Source organism: Megalobrama amblycephala, linkage group LG3, assembly GCF_018812025.1.
Source record: "Megalobrama amblycephala isolate DHTTF-2021 linkage group LG3, ASM1881202v1, whole genome shotgun sequence".
NCBI lineage: Eukaryota > Metazoa > Chordata > Actinopteri > Cypriniformes > Xenocyprididae > Megalobrama > Megalobrama amblycephala.
This window is the reverse complement of record NC_063046.1, coordinates 47,564,521-47,584,190: the sequence shown is the minus strand read 5'-3', so window position 1 is coordinate 47,584,190 and position 19,670 is coordinate 47,564,521. Positions and strand designations below refer to the sequence as shown.

General features: G+C 36.3%; 1 protein-coding gene across 1 annotated transcript in view; it reads left to right on the top strand.

Moving 5' to 3' along the window:
* acap1 (ArfGAP with coiled-coil, ankyrin repeat and PH domains 1) overlaps positions 1-19,670 on the top strand; it is a 28,329-nt gene that overhangs the window by 6,710 nt on the left and 1,949 nt on the right. Inside the window, exons 5-23 of the mRNA XM_048185793.1 lie at positions 389-442; positions 573-631; positions 863-1,046; positions 1,715-1,759; positions 2,943-3,038; positions 5,640-5,714; positions 5,810-5,922; positions 6,486-6,537; positions 6,750-6,850; positions 7,065-7,176; positions 9,739-9,938; positions 10,018-10,087; positions 10,211-10,305; positions 11,837-12,030; positions 14,266-14,313; positions 14,403-14,575; positions 14,690-14,799; positions 17,510-17,620; positions 17,748-17,803. Coding sequence (XP_048041750.1) covers positions 389-442; positions 573-631; positions 863-1,046; positions 1,715-1,759; positions 2,943-3,038; positions 5,640-5,714; positions 5,810-5,922; positions 6,486-6,537; positions 6,750-6,850; positions 7,065-7,176; positions 9,739-9,938; positions 10,018-10,087; positions 10,211-10,305; positions 11,837-12,030; positions 14,266-14,313; positions 14,403-14,575; positions 14,690-14,799; positions 17,510-17,620; positions 17,748-17,803 — 1,948 coding nt within the window. The remainder of the gene's footprint in view (positions 1-388; positions 443-572; positions 632-862; positions 1,047-1,714; positions 1,760-2,942; positions 3,039-5,639; positions 5,715-5,809; positions 5,923-6,485; positions 6,538-6,749; positions 6,851-7,064; positions 7,177-9,738; positions 9,939-10,017; positions 10,088-10,210; positions 10,306-11,836; positions 12,031-14,265; positions 14,314-14,402; positions 14,576-14,689; positions 14,800-17,509; positions 17,621-17,747; positions 17,804-19,670) is intronic.

Sequence of the window (19,670 nt, the reverse complement as noted above, 5' to 3'; positions counted from 1 at the left end):
TAAGCAGCACAACTGATTTCTACATTAATATTAAGAAAAGTTTCTGAGCATCAAATCAGATTTAGAAGGATCATGTGACACTGAAAACTAATGTAATGATGCTGAAAATTCAGCTTTACCTTCACAGGAATAAATTACATTTTAAAAGATATTAAATAGAGTCAAGTTATTAGTATTTCACAGTATTACTGTTTTTACTGTATTTTTGATCAAATGAACAGTCTTGGTTAGCATTAGAGACTTCTACAAAATCTTACTGACCTCAAACCTTTGAACGGTAGTGCAAGTGTTTGCAAAATGAAAAAGGAAAGTTCCTGTGTAGCTATATGAGTTGGAAATGATTGAGAGTTTACAGAAGCATAACAGAGGCTGCGCTTCTTTCTTTCAGGAGTGTTTAGAAAAGTTTTCTAAAAAGCTGTCAGACATTGTTAGTGCTCAAGAGGTGAGTCAAGTTCTTCCTTTTTACTGTTACTGTTACTACTAGTAACCAATGTGCCAAGTGAGGATGTGTTCCTGTTTTCACTTTTCTTTTGGCTTGTCTCCCATTCCTTGAATTGTGTTTCTCCAAACAGGAGGTGATTGAAACCACACAAAAGTCTGTAAAGTTGAAGTTACAGAATTTTGTGAAAGAGTAAGTTTTTCTTCCTCTGCCTCCCTCTAAGGCACATTTTCTTTTTTGTAACACTCTACCAATAATATGAAGCTGTCTGTAAACATATGCATGAATTCGACATTTGAGTACAGAGTAATCATAAATCTCATGCATTTTCTGCAGCTCTTTATTAGAGGCCCTTCTGAGAGAATTGGTTGTAAAATTAAAAATTCTAGGCAATTATTTACTCATTTTTTATCTCCCCCTAAGGGATGTGAAGCGTTTCAAGGATGTGCGGAAGGAGTTTGAGCGTAGCAGTGAGAACCTGGAGACGGCACTGAGCAGGAACGCTCAGGCACCACGCGGGAAACAGCATGAGGTGGAAGAGGCCAGCAATAACCTACTGAATGCACGCAGAGCCTTCAGATCAGGGGCCCTGGACTATGTGCTGCAGGTAGAAAAATACGATTATGATTTATTTTAAGGTGTCCTTGTTACAGTGTAATTATAGATTTAAGTACTGAGTGATATTAATTAAGTACATGTACTACTGGGTTAGGGTTTGGTTTAGGGTTAGTTGCAAGTAATTATGCAAAATTAATAGTTAATACTACAGTAAGTGCATGTAACGTGTAACAGGAAGACTGTATAATAAAGTGTTACCAAACATACTGTATACTTTCATATACAATAGAATGTATTTGGACACTTGAGTCGCACTTAAAAATGTCTGGATATCATTGCATTATATACTAAAATATCAAACTGAGTGGTATTTATCTGAACATACCTTTCAAGCAAATGTTTTATAAAAATCTTTTTTCAAACACTAAACATTGTGGCACTTTTTTGATTTTCATACACCACTTGTTTGCTGATTTTGGTTTGTTCATATATTTTTACTCTGTGATTTGTATCCAATTACTTTTAGGGTACTGTATATACAGACTCATTCTCAAACACACTCACCTTGTTTCATGCATGGACATATGTAGTCCATGTAATTCAGTATTGTCAATTCAGTATTGTCTCCTTTGGAATATTTGCTTTTGCTTGTATTATTGTCATCATAAATCACCTTCTCTCTCTCTCTCTCTCTCTCTCTCTCTCTCCCTAATCTAGATTAATGTCATTGAGTCCAAGAAGAAAACTGAAATTCTCAATGCGGTATGTGTCATAATACAGAATGTATATGATTTATTAATAATTGGGAATCTTAATAAAGTGCCCCTACACAGTAAAATCCCCAGAGTTAAATCAGCTCTGCTCAGAGTACATATGGTCCCTCTCTAAATAGTGTTAAAGTAACACTGAAGCAGAGTTAAAGTTAATGAGATAATTAAGCAATTAATAAGGCTGTGACTTAAGTCACTTGTAGTTCTTGTGTTTCTCTTTTCTTCAGTGATTTTGCTTGTTAACAGCAGGTGTTCATCACTAATGCTCAATCATCACTTAATTAATTGTTTCATTATCTCATTAACTTGAACTCTGCTTCAGTGTTATTTTAACACTATTTAGAGAGGGACCATATGTACTCTGAGCAGAGTTGATTTAACTCTGGAGATTTTGCTGTGTATTATACTATTTTAAAGGTTCCTAATTTTGTTTTGGAGGTCTTTTGCAACAGGTTTACATGCATCCCAGGTCAAAAACACTTTTAATTTTCTCATAATACATTGCACAATACATCATTTCTCAAAGAGTCTGAAAACAGTTTGTTCGAAGTTTCAGTCTCTCTAAACCCTGCTTTCCGAGAGCCTACTCTGCTCTGATGCGATTGGTCTACGGCTTACAGAGCGAGTGTCGGAAACCAAACGTACATTACCATATCTGAATGTCAGCTCCATCTTCCACTTGATACACAATGATACGAACAGTAACAATGGAGTCGGTTTTACCGTATCAATTCCAGCGCGAGTCCTCATCCTTTGGAAGTGCATCAAAGTGGATTCACTTTGACAGTGCAGAAAACAGCATCTTCTCGACATGTCGACAACACGAACCAAACTCTTCCAGGCCTCAGCTACAATTACAGTGTTTGAGGGCGGATCAAAGTAGGCCATATTTTTGGGCAGCCATTGAAGACCATTATGCAAATGTGTTACATTGTTACATAGGTTTGTAACAGGAAGTGAGACTGGAATTAATGACAACTCGTTTCAGCAGATCTTTATTTGTCATGCACTTTGATCTTTAAAACTATGCAGACCTTTTACATGCACAAACAGATTTATTACACACTGCACAAAAAGCAATATTTGAAAACCATAATAGGGGCACTTTAAAATAATCAGTTCTGAATGGTAACTTACTGTCACTTTTGCTTTTGTGTTCTCTGTAAATGTTTCAGATGCTTTCTCTTATGGAGGCCCAGGCTCTGTTCTTCAAACAGGGCTATCAGTCACTCACTGAACTGGAAAACTACCGCAAACAGCTGAATGATGAGGTAAGAAAGATCTATCTGTCTATCTGTCTGTCTTTCTGCTAAAAAGCTGCTAAAAAGAGAGGAAGGAAGGAAAAGTGTGAAGTACCAAGTAGAACAAATGCATGTGTTGCTTGGAGAGGAAAACATCAAATTGATCATGTTGTAAAGAAAAAAAATTAAAAGTGGAAAGTTTGGATTGAAAAAGAGGACAGAAGGTCTAATGACAGGAATGTGATGGTACATTCAGAGATCATATGATGGCCAATCATGACAGGAAGTTTTCTGCTAGAGTGAGCAACAACAGGAAACAGTATGTATCACACACTGGTTTGTGTGTGTTGGCACATACTTTCGTGTTCACAGAAGTGTAAAATTGCCTGAAAAATACCTCAACATTTTTTAAGTGTATAAACAAACACCAACTGCAGTTTGTGGGCTTAACTTCTATGCAAATTCTAAGATCTGCTAATATCTGCATACTGGCAAGTTACATGAAATCAAATACTGCTCAAGTGAGGTTTAAAAGTTGTTGAAGATTCATGTATTTGTGCAGAAATGTCTGGACAAAGCAATGACTAGATGTTACTGAGGAACATGAAGTTGAAATGTAGAAGTTTTAGACAGGAAACTTACTCACCTTCTACTGGCCTGCGAAAACCACAAAACCTGCTCATAGCTTCCTGTAAGCACAGGAAATGGTGAAAAGCTTAGCAAAAATGTCAAGAGAGATCTCAAGAGCCTATTCATAGCAGTGAAGTTCTTTAGAGCAATATACAGATTGAAAATGGAAAAATAGAAACGCTGTCAGGGTATAGGGACAACTTAAATAAATTTGATGTGGCTGGGACTGAGTTTTTACTAATATGTGATAGCGAATTAGAGACGAGCGGAAAAGCAGAGTGACAGCAAGGAGTGGAAAAGAGAGGGAGAAAGAACAGGAAATTCCGCAGAATATAGCAAGCGAAAGTTAAGAAGGTGATCTTCATGACCTCTTCTTGATAGTCAGGTCAGGAAGTTGAGCAAGTCCCAGCATATCTTACATCCTTTCTTATTCAGTTAAGCCCTGAGTGACATGCAATTTGACTCCTCACTAACTGTGGTCCAAAAACCCGCCGCACCCCAGATAGACTACAATTATAGTGAACTTATCATCACAACTCTTGACAAGAAAAGTCACATAATAACTATATACAGCAGTGGGAATTTAGGCTGAGCCTCTGTGCATGTGTTTATAATGGTATGATATACAATTAAACTTCCATTCTGAGATCTAGTTAAATGGTCCAAACCTCAGTCTCAAAGTGTTTACATCTCTTCAGGATTTTTTGTCCTATCATGTGTCATACGTTCGCATGCCCGTTTCTGATTGTCCGCTCAAATCTGATGTTTTGTGAGGTTGTTGCATGAGTTTTTAAATCTGGCCTGTAAAAGGTACTTGTCTGAACAGGCAATGATACCCTGGCTGATTTGCATGCTTAAATAACCATTGTAACATCCACAAAAATGTTAGAATATCATATAATATTTTGTTTTATGTATATAAATTTAAAAGAACGCAATACACTTATTAGCATTAACATTTTAACAAATTTAAACAAATGTGTGTACCTTTCTGTGTAGTAGTTCAATTCATGAATAAATGTATTTATAGGTCATTTCAAGAATTAAACAATATTGCTGTTATTATGATGTAAAATAAATTGAACTGATTTTATTTTACATCATTCCAACCTTACTTTTCACAAAGTAAAAAGATCTGAAAAGAGTTATTTATTTCTATATATAACCAGTCTTGGGGGTGATGCATTACAAGTAATGTGAGTTATGTAATCAGATTGCATTTTAAGTAACTAGTAAAGTAACATATTACTTTTAAATTTACAGCAAAATATCTGAGATGATGGTTATTGTAGTTCTTAGACTAAATGTGAGCAGGCATTAACTCATCTCACTTGCACAAAACACATTCAGTATACCTCAAAATGAATAAAATTATAATTATGCAAACCTACAATAACTAAATATATTAAATTACAGAAATATACTTTATGTATTTAATCTCACTTTATTAAGCAATGTCTTTGCTGAAGTAAGTTTGTTGAACTTTCTTCTCCTGCATCCTGTTCTTCAATCCAGAATGGCAGCACAGCTGAAATGTTTGTTTGAGCTGCACCCTCTACTGTACAGGCGTGAATTCACATTTTCTTTAGCCTGAGGCTTATTCATTTCACATTGGTGTGAAAGGGCCTTAACATATGCCAAAAATAGATTTTTTTTGTCATTAACAACAACAAAAAAAAAAAACTAAGTAAGAACAGATGAAAAAAATTAATGCAAAAATAGCATACTGTAATGCATTACTTTCCATAAAAATAACTAAGTAACGCAATTAGTTACTTTTTAATGGAGTAATGCTATATTGTAATGGATTACTTCTAAAAGTAACTTTTTCTAACACTACATACTAAGTGTTAGAATTGAAAATATCAGTCATTGTGATTTTATCAATGACACTGTCAACTAAAAACAGATCTGCAAGAGGGAAAACAGATTTGAGCCACCGTGGTGTACATTGCTCCTGTAACTTTGATTTAGACACAAATTTCTCCTCTTTTTGACTAGTATACTCAACTGGTCCTGAATTGTGCAAGAGAGAAAAGGGACATGGAGCAGAGACTTGGTGCAGTCAAGAAAAAGGTAGCAAGACTCTCTCTCACACGCACCATTGTATCTTTACACAAAGACACTATACATGTATCTAAGGGAAGATATATTTGTGTGTCTGTTTTTAGGATGTGTCATATGATGACTCCATTATGGACTTCAGTCCAGATGCACCCAATGGCATCGCAATGGAAGGTTACCTGTACAAGAGAGCCAGCAATGCTTTCAAAACATGGAGCAGGTACAGCACTCTTCCAGTATCTGCAGAGCAATTTGTGTTTTTAATTTATTAAACTAATCATAATTTAGTGGTTCTGTTAAGTTTAGTTTTTGGAGGTCTAATGGTCTATGGTTATGCATTTATTTTACCTTAAATTCTTTAGCTATATTTTTAAAGCTGTAATGAAGGGTAATTATTTTATTTCATGTGTAAGCAATGATGTGAATCTGTCTTATTCTTATTTTTTTAATCTTTTAATTCAACAGAATTCAGTTTCACTCATTATTTGCAAATATTCTGCTTGAAACTAATCTTATATTTCATATTATTTTAATATTACATATTCCTTCACATTTATATTATGCATAAAGCAGATGTGTTTGCTCTTTTAACTGTTACCACTTGTTTTTATCCACTGAGTGGGTTGAGTGTGATTTCAAAGGCTGTAGGTTCTGAGTTGAATTACAATCATATGTCTGATTGCATTATTAATACCTTACATGGCCATGATGTGTGTGTGTGTGTGTGTGTGTGTGTGTGTGTGTGTGTGTGTGTGTGTGTGTGTGTGTGTGTTCATACTGCAGGCGCTGGTTCTCCATTCAGAAGAACCAGCTTGTTTACCAAAAGAAACATAATGTAAGTGTCAGATTGTCTAACATAAGGATCACATAGCATTAACCAATACAAGTAATGCTACATAATTTTACACACATATACAAATATTGGGCATTGGAAAGAATTTAGAGGCTGTTTAAAAGGTTCCATTTTTTTGATGTCCTTAGAAACATACACCGCACATGCAGGCCACTTTTTTTTATTTAAACAAGCTCTCTGTCTCTCTGTAACAGGAGCAGATCACTGTTGTTGTGGAGGACTTGCGGTTATGCACAGTGAAGCCCTGCAGTGAACAAGACAGACGATTCTGCTTTGAGGTTGTCTCTCCCTCCAAGTGAGTCTATGTTTGTGTGTGTGTGTGCACACTAAACTGTCAGAACTGGCCTGTCATATGTATTTGTATTTTTGAGCATGCAACATTTTTCTGATTCTTGTAGTCTTTGGGTTCATGCTGCAATTTAACCATAATCAGTCCTATAAATGCATTTAGACAAGTCTGTACATAACCCATACTCCAGATGACAGGATGTGTGTGTGTGTTTGTGTAGGAGCTGTTTATTACAGGCTGATTCAGAGCGACAGCAGCAAAGTTGGATCAGCGCTGTCCAGAACAGCATCGCCTCAGCATTCCAGGACAGAAGAGATGACACTCTTAGCTCTGTATGTCACACACACACTCACGTTTAATTGAATATCTAAGTGCAGACATTCCATCGAATTCTATGGATTTATATAAAACTACTTATTAATATATTATATTACTTATTATAGTAATCTAATATTGTATTACTACTGACTAGAAATGTCAAAACTACAAAGTTAAAATAAAAAATAATGTAATGATGACAATCATTTTACAGTATTGTTAGTAGTGAATACCTGTGTATTCACTGCTGTCTCGCTTTGCAGCATTCACATGCATATATGCACATATGCTATGTGAATAATCCCATCTTGCTGTGATGTGGCTACATGCCCCATTCAAATGTGCTTCTTGGTCAGAATGCCCTGAGACTTGGCAACACAGTTATTTTAAAAGAATGTAAACTGGTGGGGCAAAGAAATCACATATATATAGCAAAATATTAAAACTATGTGTTAAGCCTTGCAAATGCAGTCAAAGAGACCTGCCACTGTCTAAATGGTCATCAATATTAATCAAACTACTCTATTAAGAGGTATTTATTTTGCTTATTTCTCACTGTTTACTTCAGTTTGTTCAGTAATGTTGTATTAAAGGGTTACTTCACCCAAAATTGAAAATGATCCCATAAATTACTCACCCTCAAGCCTCAAAAGAATCCTTGCTCTTCCAAGCTTCCAAGCTTTATAATGGGAGTCAATGGGGCATTGTATTTTGAAGGCCAAAAAAGTGCATCCATCCATCATAAAAGTAATCCATACGGCTCCAGGGTTAATAAAGGCCTTCTGAAGCGAAGCAATGGGTTTTTGTAAGAAAAATATCCATAATTAAAACTTAATAAACTATAATCACTGGCTTCTGGTAATGACCGTACGCAAGTCGAGTTCTGGCGGAAGAGTGACCTCTGACCCATCGTATGATGTAAGAGTAGCGTAAGCTTAGGTGAAAGTAGACGCCTCTCACAGTTCAAACAAATAGGGCTGGGCAACAAACTCAAGCTCCTCTTCTCTTATATCAAAATCCTCCGACATTTCTCTTTAAAAATTCTCGTTTTAGACTTCTAGACTGGTTTTAGACTGGTGTTTGGTGTTTTATCACTCTTTCGCGTACGGCCATTACCGGAAGCTGGTGATTATAGTTCATTAAGTTTTAAATATGGATAGTTTTCTTACAAAATCCCATCGCTTCACAGAAGGCCTTTATTAACCCCTGGAGCCGTATGGATTACTTTTATGATGGATAGATGCATTTTTTTGGGCTTCAAAATCTCAGGTACCATTCACTTCCATTATAAAGCTTGGAAGAGCCAGGATATTTTTTAATATAACTCTGATTGTATTTGACTGGATGTCTGACTGGATTGTGATACACCTAGGATGGCTTTGAGGGTGAGTTAATTATGGGATAATTTTCTTTTTTTTTTTTTTCTTCTTCTTCTTCTTTTTTTGGTACTTTTTTTAAATAGTGTGTTCAGTAGTATATTCCTTTTTGTTATCAAAAATGGCCTCAAGAAACATGAAATTTCAGTGGTATTGTTATCAATTATTGAATTTTTGATATTGTGACAATCCAAATACAGACAAGTCTTGTTTAGCCAAACCTTCAGACTGACAGCAGAAGATCTAGAATCCATCGCAGCTTTCATTGGCCAAAGATCACCCAGAGAGGCCGTCTGACTGACATGTAAAGCAACCAATCACAGTTCATGTTTAAGCGTGTTAAAATGTAACAATGTCCCTGCAATAACAGACAGGCTTGTAACTCCTGCCTGCCCTGGACATATTTAAAAGAGTCCTTGCCTTGAACTTTACATACTTCACATACTTTTGAAAATCCATTGTTTAGTTGATCCTGATAAGCGCTCGTTGTCACATGACGCCTTTCTTCTTCCATGAGGGGGTTTTACGTCACGGTGGCTTTGTTTTCAGGTGGACCGTTAAAGAACGCAACACAAACGTCTCCCAGAAATCCTGCAGAATTCAACCTATAAGATGACGACTTCGAAACTCCTAAAGTGTTTCCTATTTTGTGTGTCATATGCATCAAACATTCAGCCAACGGTCCATGGGTGTGAAATCTGAAGCTGAGACTAACCCCAACTTTACCCCTGCTCTTTAAAGAATGTTTATATTTTGAAATATAAAAACTTTTATTTATGTTGTTTTATTATATAATATGTAAATATTATATAATTCTTTATATAATTTATTTTAGAGGCCAATTTTTACTTTTAAAATTGAGCTCTTTCCTGCGACTTATTGCGCTTAAATGGTCAAATACTCACAAAATGATGTCAAAATGCCTGTCTTGGCAAGTATTCAGGTGAACACAGTCAGTTTTGTAACATAAATAGTTGAGAAAGAAAATGCATGTTGTGTAAAAGTACTTCTATATAATTTATTTTAGAGGACATTTTTTAGAACAAAAAAATTACTTCCTTTTTTTCACCTGTTTCCAAACAGGATGTTTCCAAATCAGCTTTGTTTTTAAATATAGCACATTTATAGTGCATTTCATGAGTATAGGTGTGTTGAATCAAGCAGAATTTGCTAAAATGTTATTTTGTGTGTGTTTAATAGAGAGATCGCTGTAGCTCAGTGTCTGCGGGAAGTGTGCGTCTGAGTTCAGGGGAGCAGGAAACGTCTGGTCGGGAGGCCCTGGAGGAGGTGCAGGCTATCTCTGGGAACGGACAGTGCTGTGACTGCGGGGAGCCTGGACCCGACTGGGCCTCTATTAATCTGGGCATCACACTGTGCATTACCTGCTCTGGCATACACAGGTAACACACATACACAAACACACACAACTATATAACATATCATACGAACATGCATCTGAATTGGGTTTTGTGTTTGCAGGAGTTTAGGTGTCCACTTCTCAAAGGTACGGTCCCTTACGTTGGACTCTTGGGAGCCAGAGCTCGTCAAAGTAAGAAAAGCATTTACATTTATATATGAAATAAACATGTTTTTAATTATGCACTTAGTCACACCCCTCTTTTTGTCCATTTCTGCTCTTTCCATCTATTTCTTCATCTGTATATTACTTCAGCTCATGTGTGAGTTAGGAAACACAGCCATTAACAAGATCTATGAGGCACGTATTGATGAGATCACAATCAAGAAGCCCCACCCCTCTAGTCCGAGGTACAGTAAATGCAGTGTACTAGATAATTGGCAGTTTTATATATGTGTATATATGTTTTATGTATGTCTGTGTCTGTGAGTGTTTATGTGTGTGAACAATATGTATTAGTGTTGTCAAAAATATTGACATATCGATACTGAACTTTCTGAAATGATTTCAGTTCTTCTTTTCTGCAGTATCAATACACCAATACCAGCTGCGCATTTGCGCTCTCTCATCTGTCTGACGGCAAATTGACACACACCTGCCTCTCACTCACTGAAATCATTTGCTTCGGTTGATTAGTGTTACAGGGCCTGAATTTCGGCACGAGCGTTGCGCATAATTGTGCCGCGCACCGATCTCTATAAGTGGCGCGCACATAAAGCCAACTCTCAAACAGCTTTCCTGTGACTTATTGCACTTAAATGGTCAAATACACACAAAATAATGTCAAAATGCCCATCTTGGGGAGTATTCATGTGAGCACAGTCAGTTTTGGAATGTAAATAGTTGAGAAAGAAAACGCATGTTGTGTAACGATAGTTCCGTGCATAAGCTCTTAAAGTGACAGCAGCCTAATATTACTGCTGCTGTCTGTCATTGTAATCAAAGAACAAAAGACAGAGAAAATCACTCAATGCTCTTGACTGAATAACTTTTATCACTTTAGTTTAGTAAGCATTAATCTGTAGTTAATTTTTACAATGAAGCATATCCAGTGTTATTTTACATTTGATTATTTTATTTAATTTTTATTTAATTTATAGTATTTCTTACCCGAATACTACTGTTAGACTCACCTGAAAAACTTAAAGCCATATTTATTTAATTTATCTCTTTATTCTATTGTATTTATTTGTACTATTGTTGCAATTTGTTTATTTCTTATTATTTTGTTACTGACTGTTTACTTGTCTTTTTTGTGAATTTAGTTGTACTGTGTGTAAGCTATTGCAACAAAATTACCCAAATTATCAAAAAAATTATAAGATAATATTAAAATATCTATATGGCAGTATTCCCTGTGGTATCAAAAATGATATCGAATATTAGTGTTTTTCAAGGTATTGCATCAAAGTTATAAATTCCAGTATCATCAGTCATGAAACTCTTCCGATCAGCTGAAAAGCCAATTGGTCGTCAAGTCATTCCGTTTTGTTCCATCTATGTAACCTATTTATTCCTGACTTCGAATCGGATCAGTTCATTTCAGTGCACCATGGGATTATTCTTGCCCTCCACCTTCCCCAGCACCACCTGTCTAGATATGCTCTGGGTGTTCACCCTATTTTTCCTTGAAGCAGCCTAAATTCACTTTAGTGTTTTCATGTGCATTATAGATGTATTCTCAATCATCCAGCAGCAGCGTTGCAGATGTAGTCTGCCAAGACCAAACTTATGTACATTCCATATATATAAATTAATGCTGTTTAAATTCATTCAGAGAGTTGTCATGATTGAAATATAAGTTTGAGTGTTTTGCTGTGCTAATCATCATTAAAATTATTGTTTAGAATACATATATATAATCAGTATATGTTTTCTCAGGCAGGATAAGGAGTCGTGGATTCGCTCTAAGTATGTAGAAAAGAAATTCATCCACAAACTCCCTGAGACTGGTCGAGGAACGGTCCTGCGGCGCTCCAGTGCCCGACGAAACCGATCAACCACACAGGACAGACCGAGCACACGCCCTCCCATCAAACCCAAACCCAACCGAGCCACTCTGCCACGACTCACAGGTACACAGACACATATGCCCAAAAAAACTCATTATATGCTATAATTTACACATACACATGCAAAGTCATGCACCCAAGAACCAAGAGACTGTATTTATCTTTTTGCTTCTCTGCTACAGTTCAGCATAGAAATGCGTACACACCAGGGTTATCTTCAGATACTGCACTCAAAATAAAACTAAGATGAAAACTATTGGTTTAAATATATATTCATAAACTGAAATGAAATAATTAATGCAAAGTAAATTAAAAACTAAAATGCAACTAAGTTAAAAATAGTGTTCGAAAAAATGAACTGACATGGAAAAATCTGACCTGTGTGTCTGTGTGGAGGAAGACAAACCCACATGCAGATGGCGATGAGATGCCAGTAAATTTACTGATACTGATAAAAGATGGACACAAATTATGACACAGCAGAGCACTATTCATTGTCAAAAACAAATTTTCATGTAACTTGCAGTGATTTGATTCATCTCAGAGCATTTCATACATTTTTACTTTAAGTTAAGTAAATTTTGTGTTCTCTTGTATTTAAAGTGCCCATTTTAAAGGTTCCTAATGTTGTTTTGGAGGTCAGCTGCAATAGATTTCCTTGAGTCCAAGGTCAAAAAACACTTCAATTTTCTCATAATATACATTGCACATCACCTCATTTCTCAGGTCTCAAAACAGTTTGTTTGAAGTTTCAGTCTCTTGGTCAGACGACCCAGTCTGTTGTGATTGGTCTACTGCATACAGTGTGTGTGTCAGAAACAAAATTCCCATTGCCATATTCAAATTTAGCTCTGGAGAATTCCTCAGTATTTGCATACACATACAAACAGTAACAATGGCATTGTTTTTCCATATCAACTCCAGCGTGAGTCCTCATCCTTTTGAAGTGCAGCAAAGTGAATGCACAGAACCGAAACCAGCGTCTTCTCAACATGTCTATAATACAAACCAAATTCTTCCAGGTCTCAGCTACAACTACAGTGTTTAAGGGTCAAAGTTGACGTCATTCATGGGCAGCCAATGAAGACCATATGCTGGCATTATGCAAATGTGTTACATTGTTACATTGGTTTGTAACAGGAAGTGAGACTGAAATTGCTGACAACTCATTTCTGCAGTTCAGAATCGATTCTTTCTTTTAGAAGACAGTAACTTTATTTGTCGTGCACATTGATCTTTAAATCTTTGCAGATCTTTAACCTTCACAAACAGCTGTAGTACACACTGCATGAAAGGTAATATTTGAAAAAGCATAATAGGGGCACTTTAAAAGATTTGACTCAATGTAAATCAAATGTCACATGACATCTTAAACATTGCTGTTATTATAGTGATCAGTGCTCGTATTGCATTAGATACATTGGAGCCGATATGTTGTTTCCCACGATTGTGATTATTGTGTAAATACGATAGTTCGTACAGTCAAGAAAAACCTGCATATATCAGGATATTTCAAAAGTGTGTATTTTATCTGTTGGTTCCTCAACTGATTCCTTAAAGGGTTAGTTCACCCAAAAACTAAAATAATGTCATTTATTACTCACCCTTATGCCATTCCACGCCTGTAAGACCTTCGTTCATCTTCAGAACACAAATTAAGATATTTTTGTTGAAATCCGATGGCTCAGTGAGGCCTGCATAGCCAGCAATGACATTTCCTCTCTCAAGATCCATAAATGTACTAAAAATCGGCCATCACTATATAAGTCGTTGCTTTGTTTTTTTGGTGCGCCAAAAATATTCTCGTTACTTTATAATATTGATATTGAACCACTGCACTCACATGAACTGATTTAAATATGTTTTTAGTAGCTTTCTGGGTGTTTGAAAGTGTTAATTGTCTTGCTGTCAATGGAGGCCTCGCTGAGCCATCGGATTTTATCAAAAATATCTTAATTTGTGTTCCGAAGATTAACGAAGGTCTTACGGGTGTGGAAGGGCATGAGGGTGAGTAATAAATTACAGAATTTTCATTTTTGGGTGAACTGACCCTTTAACTATAATAACTAAACAGAAATATGTTCATAAAATTAAAAACTAAACTGCTACTATCAAAAATAAACCCAGACTAAACTGAAATGTATATTAAATCTGAAAATAAAAACTGACGCAAAACTGTTGGAACCTTGATACACAAACACACAATTTACCCTAGTAAATTGAAACAATGAAAATAAGTGTCTGTTCTAGTTTCTACTGATCTAATCAGTGGGCTGTTACTTGATGTTTCCCCTACAGGCCTGAGCCCAAGTGATATAATGAAGAACAACTCCAGCTCTCATAAAGGTTACACACATACACACACGGATATGATGTTCACACATCCATTTGACCACACAAACTCCTTACTGACTCTCTCTCTCCTTATTGTACAGACAATGATGAAGAGGAGGATCTGAGTGGTCTTCATCCCGGGGCTTTGCTGTATCGATCTGTGGCAATGCAGCATTTCCCTCTCATGGCAGACGCTCTGGCGCACGGCGCTGATGTCAACTGGGTCAATGTGGCTGAAGACAGCAGAACTCCACTAATACAAGCCGCTTTGGCTGTAAGTGTGTGTGTGTGTGTGTGTGTGTGTGTGTGTGAGAGTCCATTGTTCATGTTGTGAGTGTGTATTGCATGAGTATTACAGTGAATAATTACTGTGTATTTCTCTCTGCAGAATTCCTTGGCAGCCTGTGAGTTCCTTCTGCAGAATGGCGCTAATGTTAACCAGGTGGACTCGGACGGGAGGGGACCACTACACCATGCTACCATACTGGGACATACAGGGTAAACAGACACTAGGGCTGGATAAAAAATATAGATTTCCCGATTAATAGTGATCTTCATTTGAACAGTTAAGTTCTTGAGATCGATTCTTAAAATTGCCAGTGTTTCCTGGAAAACTTTTCAACAGTGGCGCGCCCTGCTGCTGAATCTGTGCTAACGCAGCTGAATCTACAGCTATGGCAAATAAGGCAGTTTACACCTGGTATTAAGATGCCTTTTGGTCGATCGGGTCACAAGTAGATGAGGGAAACACATACATGTTTACACCTGGTGTTTTAATCCATCTCTTTTTGTCCACTTTTAACCACTTTTATGGTTATGGGTGGGTAATTGTATGGACATTTACATCTGTATTTAGCGTCGTCCACTTCTGATCGGATTGACAAAACACTTATTAAAACCAGGTGTAAACAGGGCCTAAGTCGTATTTTACTTGAGTTTGCAGTCTGTATTGAATGTGAATGCAAAATAATAGTATGATTTTTGATTAGGTGCATACAAAAACATACAGCACTACTATTGTAGTCTGATTCATGAGCAAATGACTCTTTTAAACTGGTTCTTTTTAGTGACTCAAAAACACAGTACAACTAGTGTAATCTGATTTACGAACAAATGACTCCTATAATTAATGATTCATTAAAAGGTCATTTTAATGAATCATTGAAAAAGACTCAAAAGCAGTGTTGTCACAGTACCAACATTTCACTAGTTGGTACCAAGACCAGTAAAATTTCATGGTTCTCTGGTTCTCAATTTTTAAAATTAAATAATTGAAAAAATTAAATTAATGAAATTAGTTCATTTTATAATAATGCTATTAATAATTATAAGTAAATAATGCATTAAAACATTAGCATGTAGCCTTCAAATATTGTTCAAATAAGTACACACTCACGCTCTAAATGAACTCTGGCATATATTTTGACTTACTTAAAAGCCCCTGATTGGCCATTGTGTTTACACACTCAACAAACATGTCTGTGATTGGCTACAATGCTAAATGCTTCAAAAACACATTGGCTGCATCCGAAAACTGAAAAATGCTGCCTTCGGATGATGCATTCCAAGGTAGGAAGACATCAAGGCACAACCAAATCCATTGTTTGCTTCACTTCTTAGCTTCTCCTGAGATACCTTCATCTGATCAATTTTTGAAGGCAGCATAGATGTTTCTTTCGCTGCCTATGATATCCCACAATCCTGTGTGTTCCATTCCGTGACATTGGGGCTAAAAAATAAATATGCCGTGACGCCGTCTGAATGTTGCGGTTGGTGGTCACTTTCTGTGTAAATGTTTTTGACCAACGTTTCTCACTTTAGATTTCATTTCTAGCAAGAGATTTCTATTATAGTAAATAAAAATTCCCTTAAGTTATCACCAAAACTCACTCTATTTTGTTGTAGATCATTAAACCGTTACTCTGTCACAGAAGTCTGTCCGAAATTAGTTTTGTGAGTTACCTTGTGCGCAAACGCTACCTTCTAAGTCATTGCCTGATAAGGCAGCTAAGCAACAAGTCAGCTGCCTAAGCTTTCGGATGCAGCCATTGTAAAAAGAAACCTTTGATGCTCTTCACAGAGCGCTCACACAATTACATGTATGCGTCGTGCTATGTGAACAGCGTCGGCCAATAATGAGTTCTGACGTGAGTAATTAATTAATCCCAGGTGAAAAAAAGTACATTTCTATAATGTACTTAAAGTGCTCTATTTTCGTGGACTAATTTTGTAATTAATATACTAAAAATTCTTCTTTAGTACTTCTTAAGATCATCTTAAGAACATCTAAGTGTACTCAACTGTGCTATTTTGAGACAGCATAAAATATGAACTAAAATGTGCTTTTAATATACTATCTCTGTATTTAAAAAATGTATTTAGATACTTATAGTACATTTGAACCCATAGTGTACTACAAGTGGTAACTAAATATTTTTTAAATACAGAGATAGTATATTAAAAGCACATTTTAGTTCATATTTTATGCGGTCTCAAAATAGCACAGTTGAGTACACTTAGATGTTCTTAAGATGATCTTAAGAAGTACTAAAGAAGAATTTTTAGTATATTAAGTACAAAATTAGTGCACGAAAATTGAGCACTTTAAGTACATTATAGAAGTGTACTTTTCTTCACCTGGGTACAGAGTTTTCATTTTTGGGTGAACTAACCCTTTAAGAAAGTTAAGTTAAAGGTATGTTCACACCTAGGACGATAACGATAATGATAAAGATATAGTTCTAAAATCATTCTAAATATAAAAGAATATGTTTACGTCCTCAGGCTGGGAATTATGCAATTCTATTGCAACACTATCGATGCCTAAATGAATTGCTTCAGTCAGTTGGCGAAGATGACGAGCAAACTCGTACTCACGTGTAGTGGGGTTAAGTAGAGTCACATTGGAAATCGGTTATTCAAATCTAATTTAAACCTGAAAACAAACAAAGTTGTAGGATTTTGACAAATAAAAATAAAATTACTGCTTCAGAAATATTTAAAGTTCAGTACTATTTCTGTTAACAATTAAATAAGCACATTTTTAATAGATCAAGTCATGTTTGATCATCAAAGCTGTTATGAACTTTTCAAATATGGTTATGTGTATTGGGGGGAATCACGGTGATTAACTAGAAAACCTAAAAATGGCTCTTCATGACAAAATGGCTGCCGATCCCTGATTTAACGTGTCTCTGTGCTGTCATAGGTTGGTGTGTCTGTTTCTTAAGAGAGGAGCGGACTACAACGCAAAAGACATCGAAGATAAGGACCCAATCGGCATAGCCATAGATAACGCCAACGCCGACATCGTCACGCTGTAAGTAGTCTTGGATAGATAGAGAGTATCAGCTGAAAACGCCACTAATTCACTTACAGTACATTTGATGAAGTTCTTCCTGCTAATAACTTGATTAACATCTCATCCACTGTTGTTTTCCTTCTAGACTCCGGATAGCCAAGATGAACAAGGAGATGCGGGAGATGGACGGCACTCCATCAGGTCATTCTGAGGGGCAGGGCTGTGGTGGTGGGGGGACTGGGTCTGTGATTGGACACACTAAGAAAAGCTTTCAAACCATTAAGAATCAGCTAAGTGGTCGGGCATCAGCTGGTCAGAATTAACTAGCTGTACATTTAGATGACATAACAGAGGAAAACTGAGTGTAACAGAGAATTAAAAAGGACGGTATGTGGATTTGTGCACTTTGATAAAGCACTTTAAAACATACAGAAACACTGAATGTTAATAAATAGCACTATGTTTTAATAGCATATCATGGTTTTGTTGGGAACTCCAAAACTGTGTTACAATATTAGTTCACCGCTAACATTACCAAAGTTAAGAGTATAACTTTGACACTAAAAGAAGCACTGTGTAAAAGAATTGGATTTCATTTTAGTTCTTTTAGTACCTGTGGTAATGTTTTGATGAAATGTTGTATAGTATGTTTTATTAGATGGTATTAGTACTGTTTGTACTGAGGATGGTTTTGCATGACTCATGTACTGTGACTATACTTCTACACAAATCTGATTTTGTTTGTATGGCTGGTGTTTATTCAGTTATTAGAAGTGGAATGTACAGTGTTTTTCATTTTTAAGCTAGTATGGGTTTGATTTATTTAATGTCAGGTGAGACCTGATTAGGCATTGCAGTTTTGTTTATCATAATGTAAAGGATAAACTCAGCAGCCGGTCATTACAGTGCTTGCAAGATATCACCATGCTGAAATGTTTCATCTTCTTTGCTTCCTTCTTCTTTACAGTTTCTATCTATCTATCTATCTATCTATCTATCTATCTATCTATCTATCTATCTATCTATCTATCTATCTATCTATCTATCTATCTATCTATCTATCTATCTATCTATCACTCTGTCTAATCATACCTTGCAAGCACTAGTATTTCCTTCAGAAATGCAAATGATTCAGCTGTTATGGGATTGGCATGGACATTTGGCATTGCATGGGATATCTCCACCATTCTACCAACATGTTTACTATTAACCATCATTAAATCCATTAAATTAACTTCAGTCCCTGGTGATCATTTACACAGAACATTATGATCACTAATTTAATTACTTTCCAATATGAAAATTAATAGGATTCTGTTACTCTGAATCTGATACTCTTATTGCAGTGCCGGATGTTTGCAGGTGTGCTTTTTTGTGGTGCTTATGCTTTTTGCATCTGTTGTTTTGCTGGTGGGGGGCTTGTTTATGGCAGTTTGTCCATCTGTCTGTCTCTGTATACAAATCTGTTTTTGCTGTGGTGTGTGTGTGTGTGTGTGTGTGTGTGCGCGCATGTCCTGAGACGGTTGGACAGGTGTCTACTGCTTGCAGTGTGTGTCCTCTGCACTGCGTGCTACAGGTAATCCTCTGCTACCGTACTTCCTCATGTATGCATAACAACTGCACTTATGTGCAATTACAAATCCAACTCTTCTCTTTTCTGGGTGCTGGTGTTGACATCAGGGCTGATTCAACCATCTTGTTAGACCTTGTTAAACTCTGTTAGACTCCAGGTTTTCCTTCTTTAATCATTAACACACACATGGGATATAATTTACACTCTCATACAGTATATGACTGTATTACGAACTCAGTCTAATTTGTTTTGGAAATGAAATGAAATGTGCTGTAGGATCATTCAAGTTTACACCTGTAACAAATATGCAAAAAAAACAAAAATTTTATGTTTTGCAGATTGTTTAAAGGGGCTATATGTAGAATTCAGAAACCCTTGTTATTAGCGACACCGGTGGCCGTTAACTGAACTGCAGCCAGCAACTTGCTGCTCGTGTTCGCACGCGTGCACAGTAATGTTCAAGAGACTGAACACGATATCTTTGCCCCGATATAC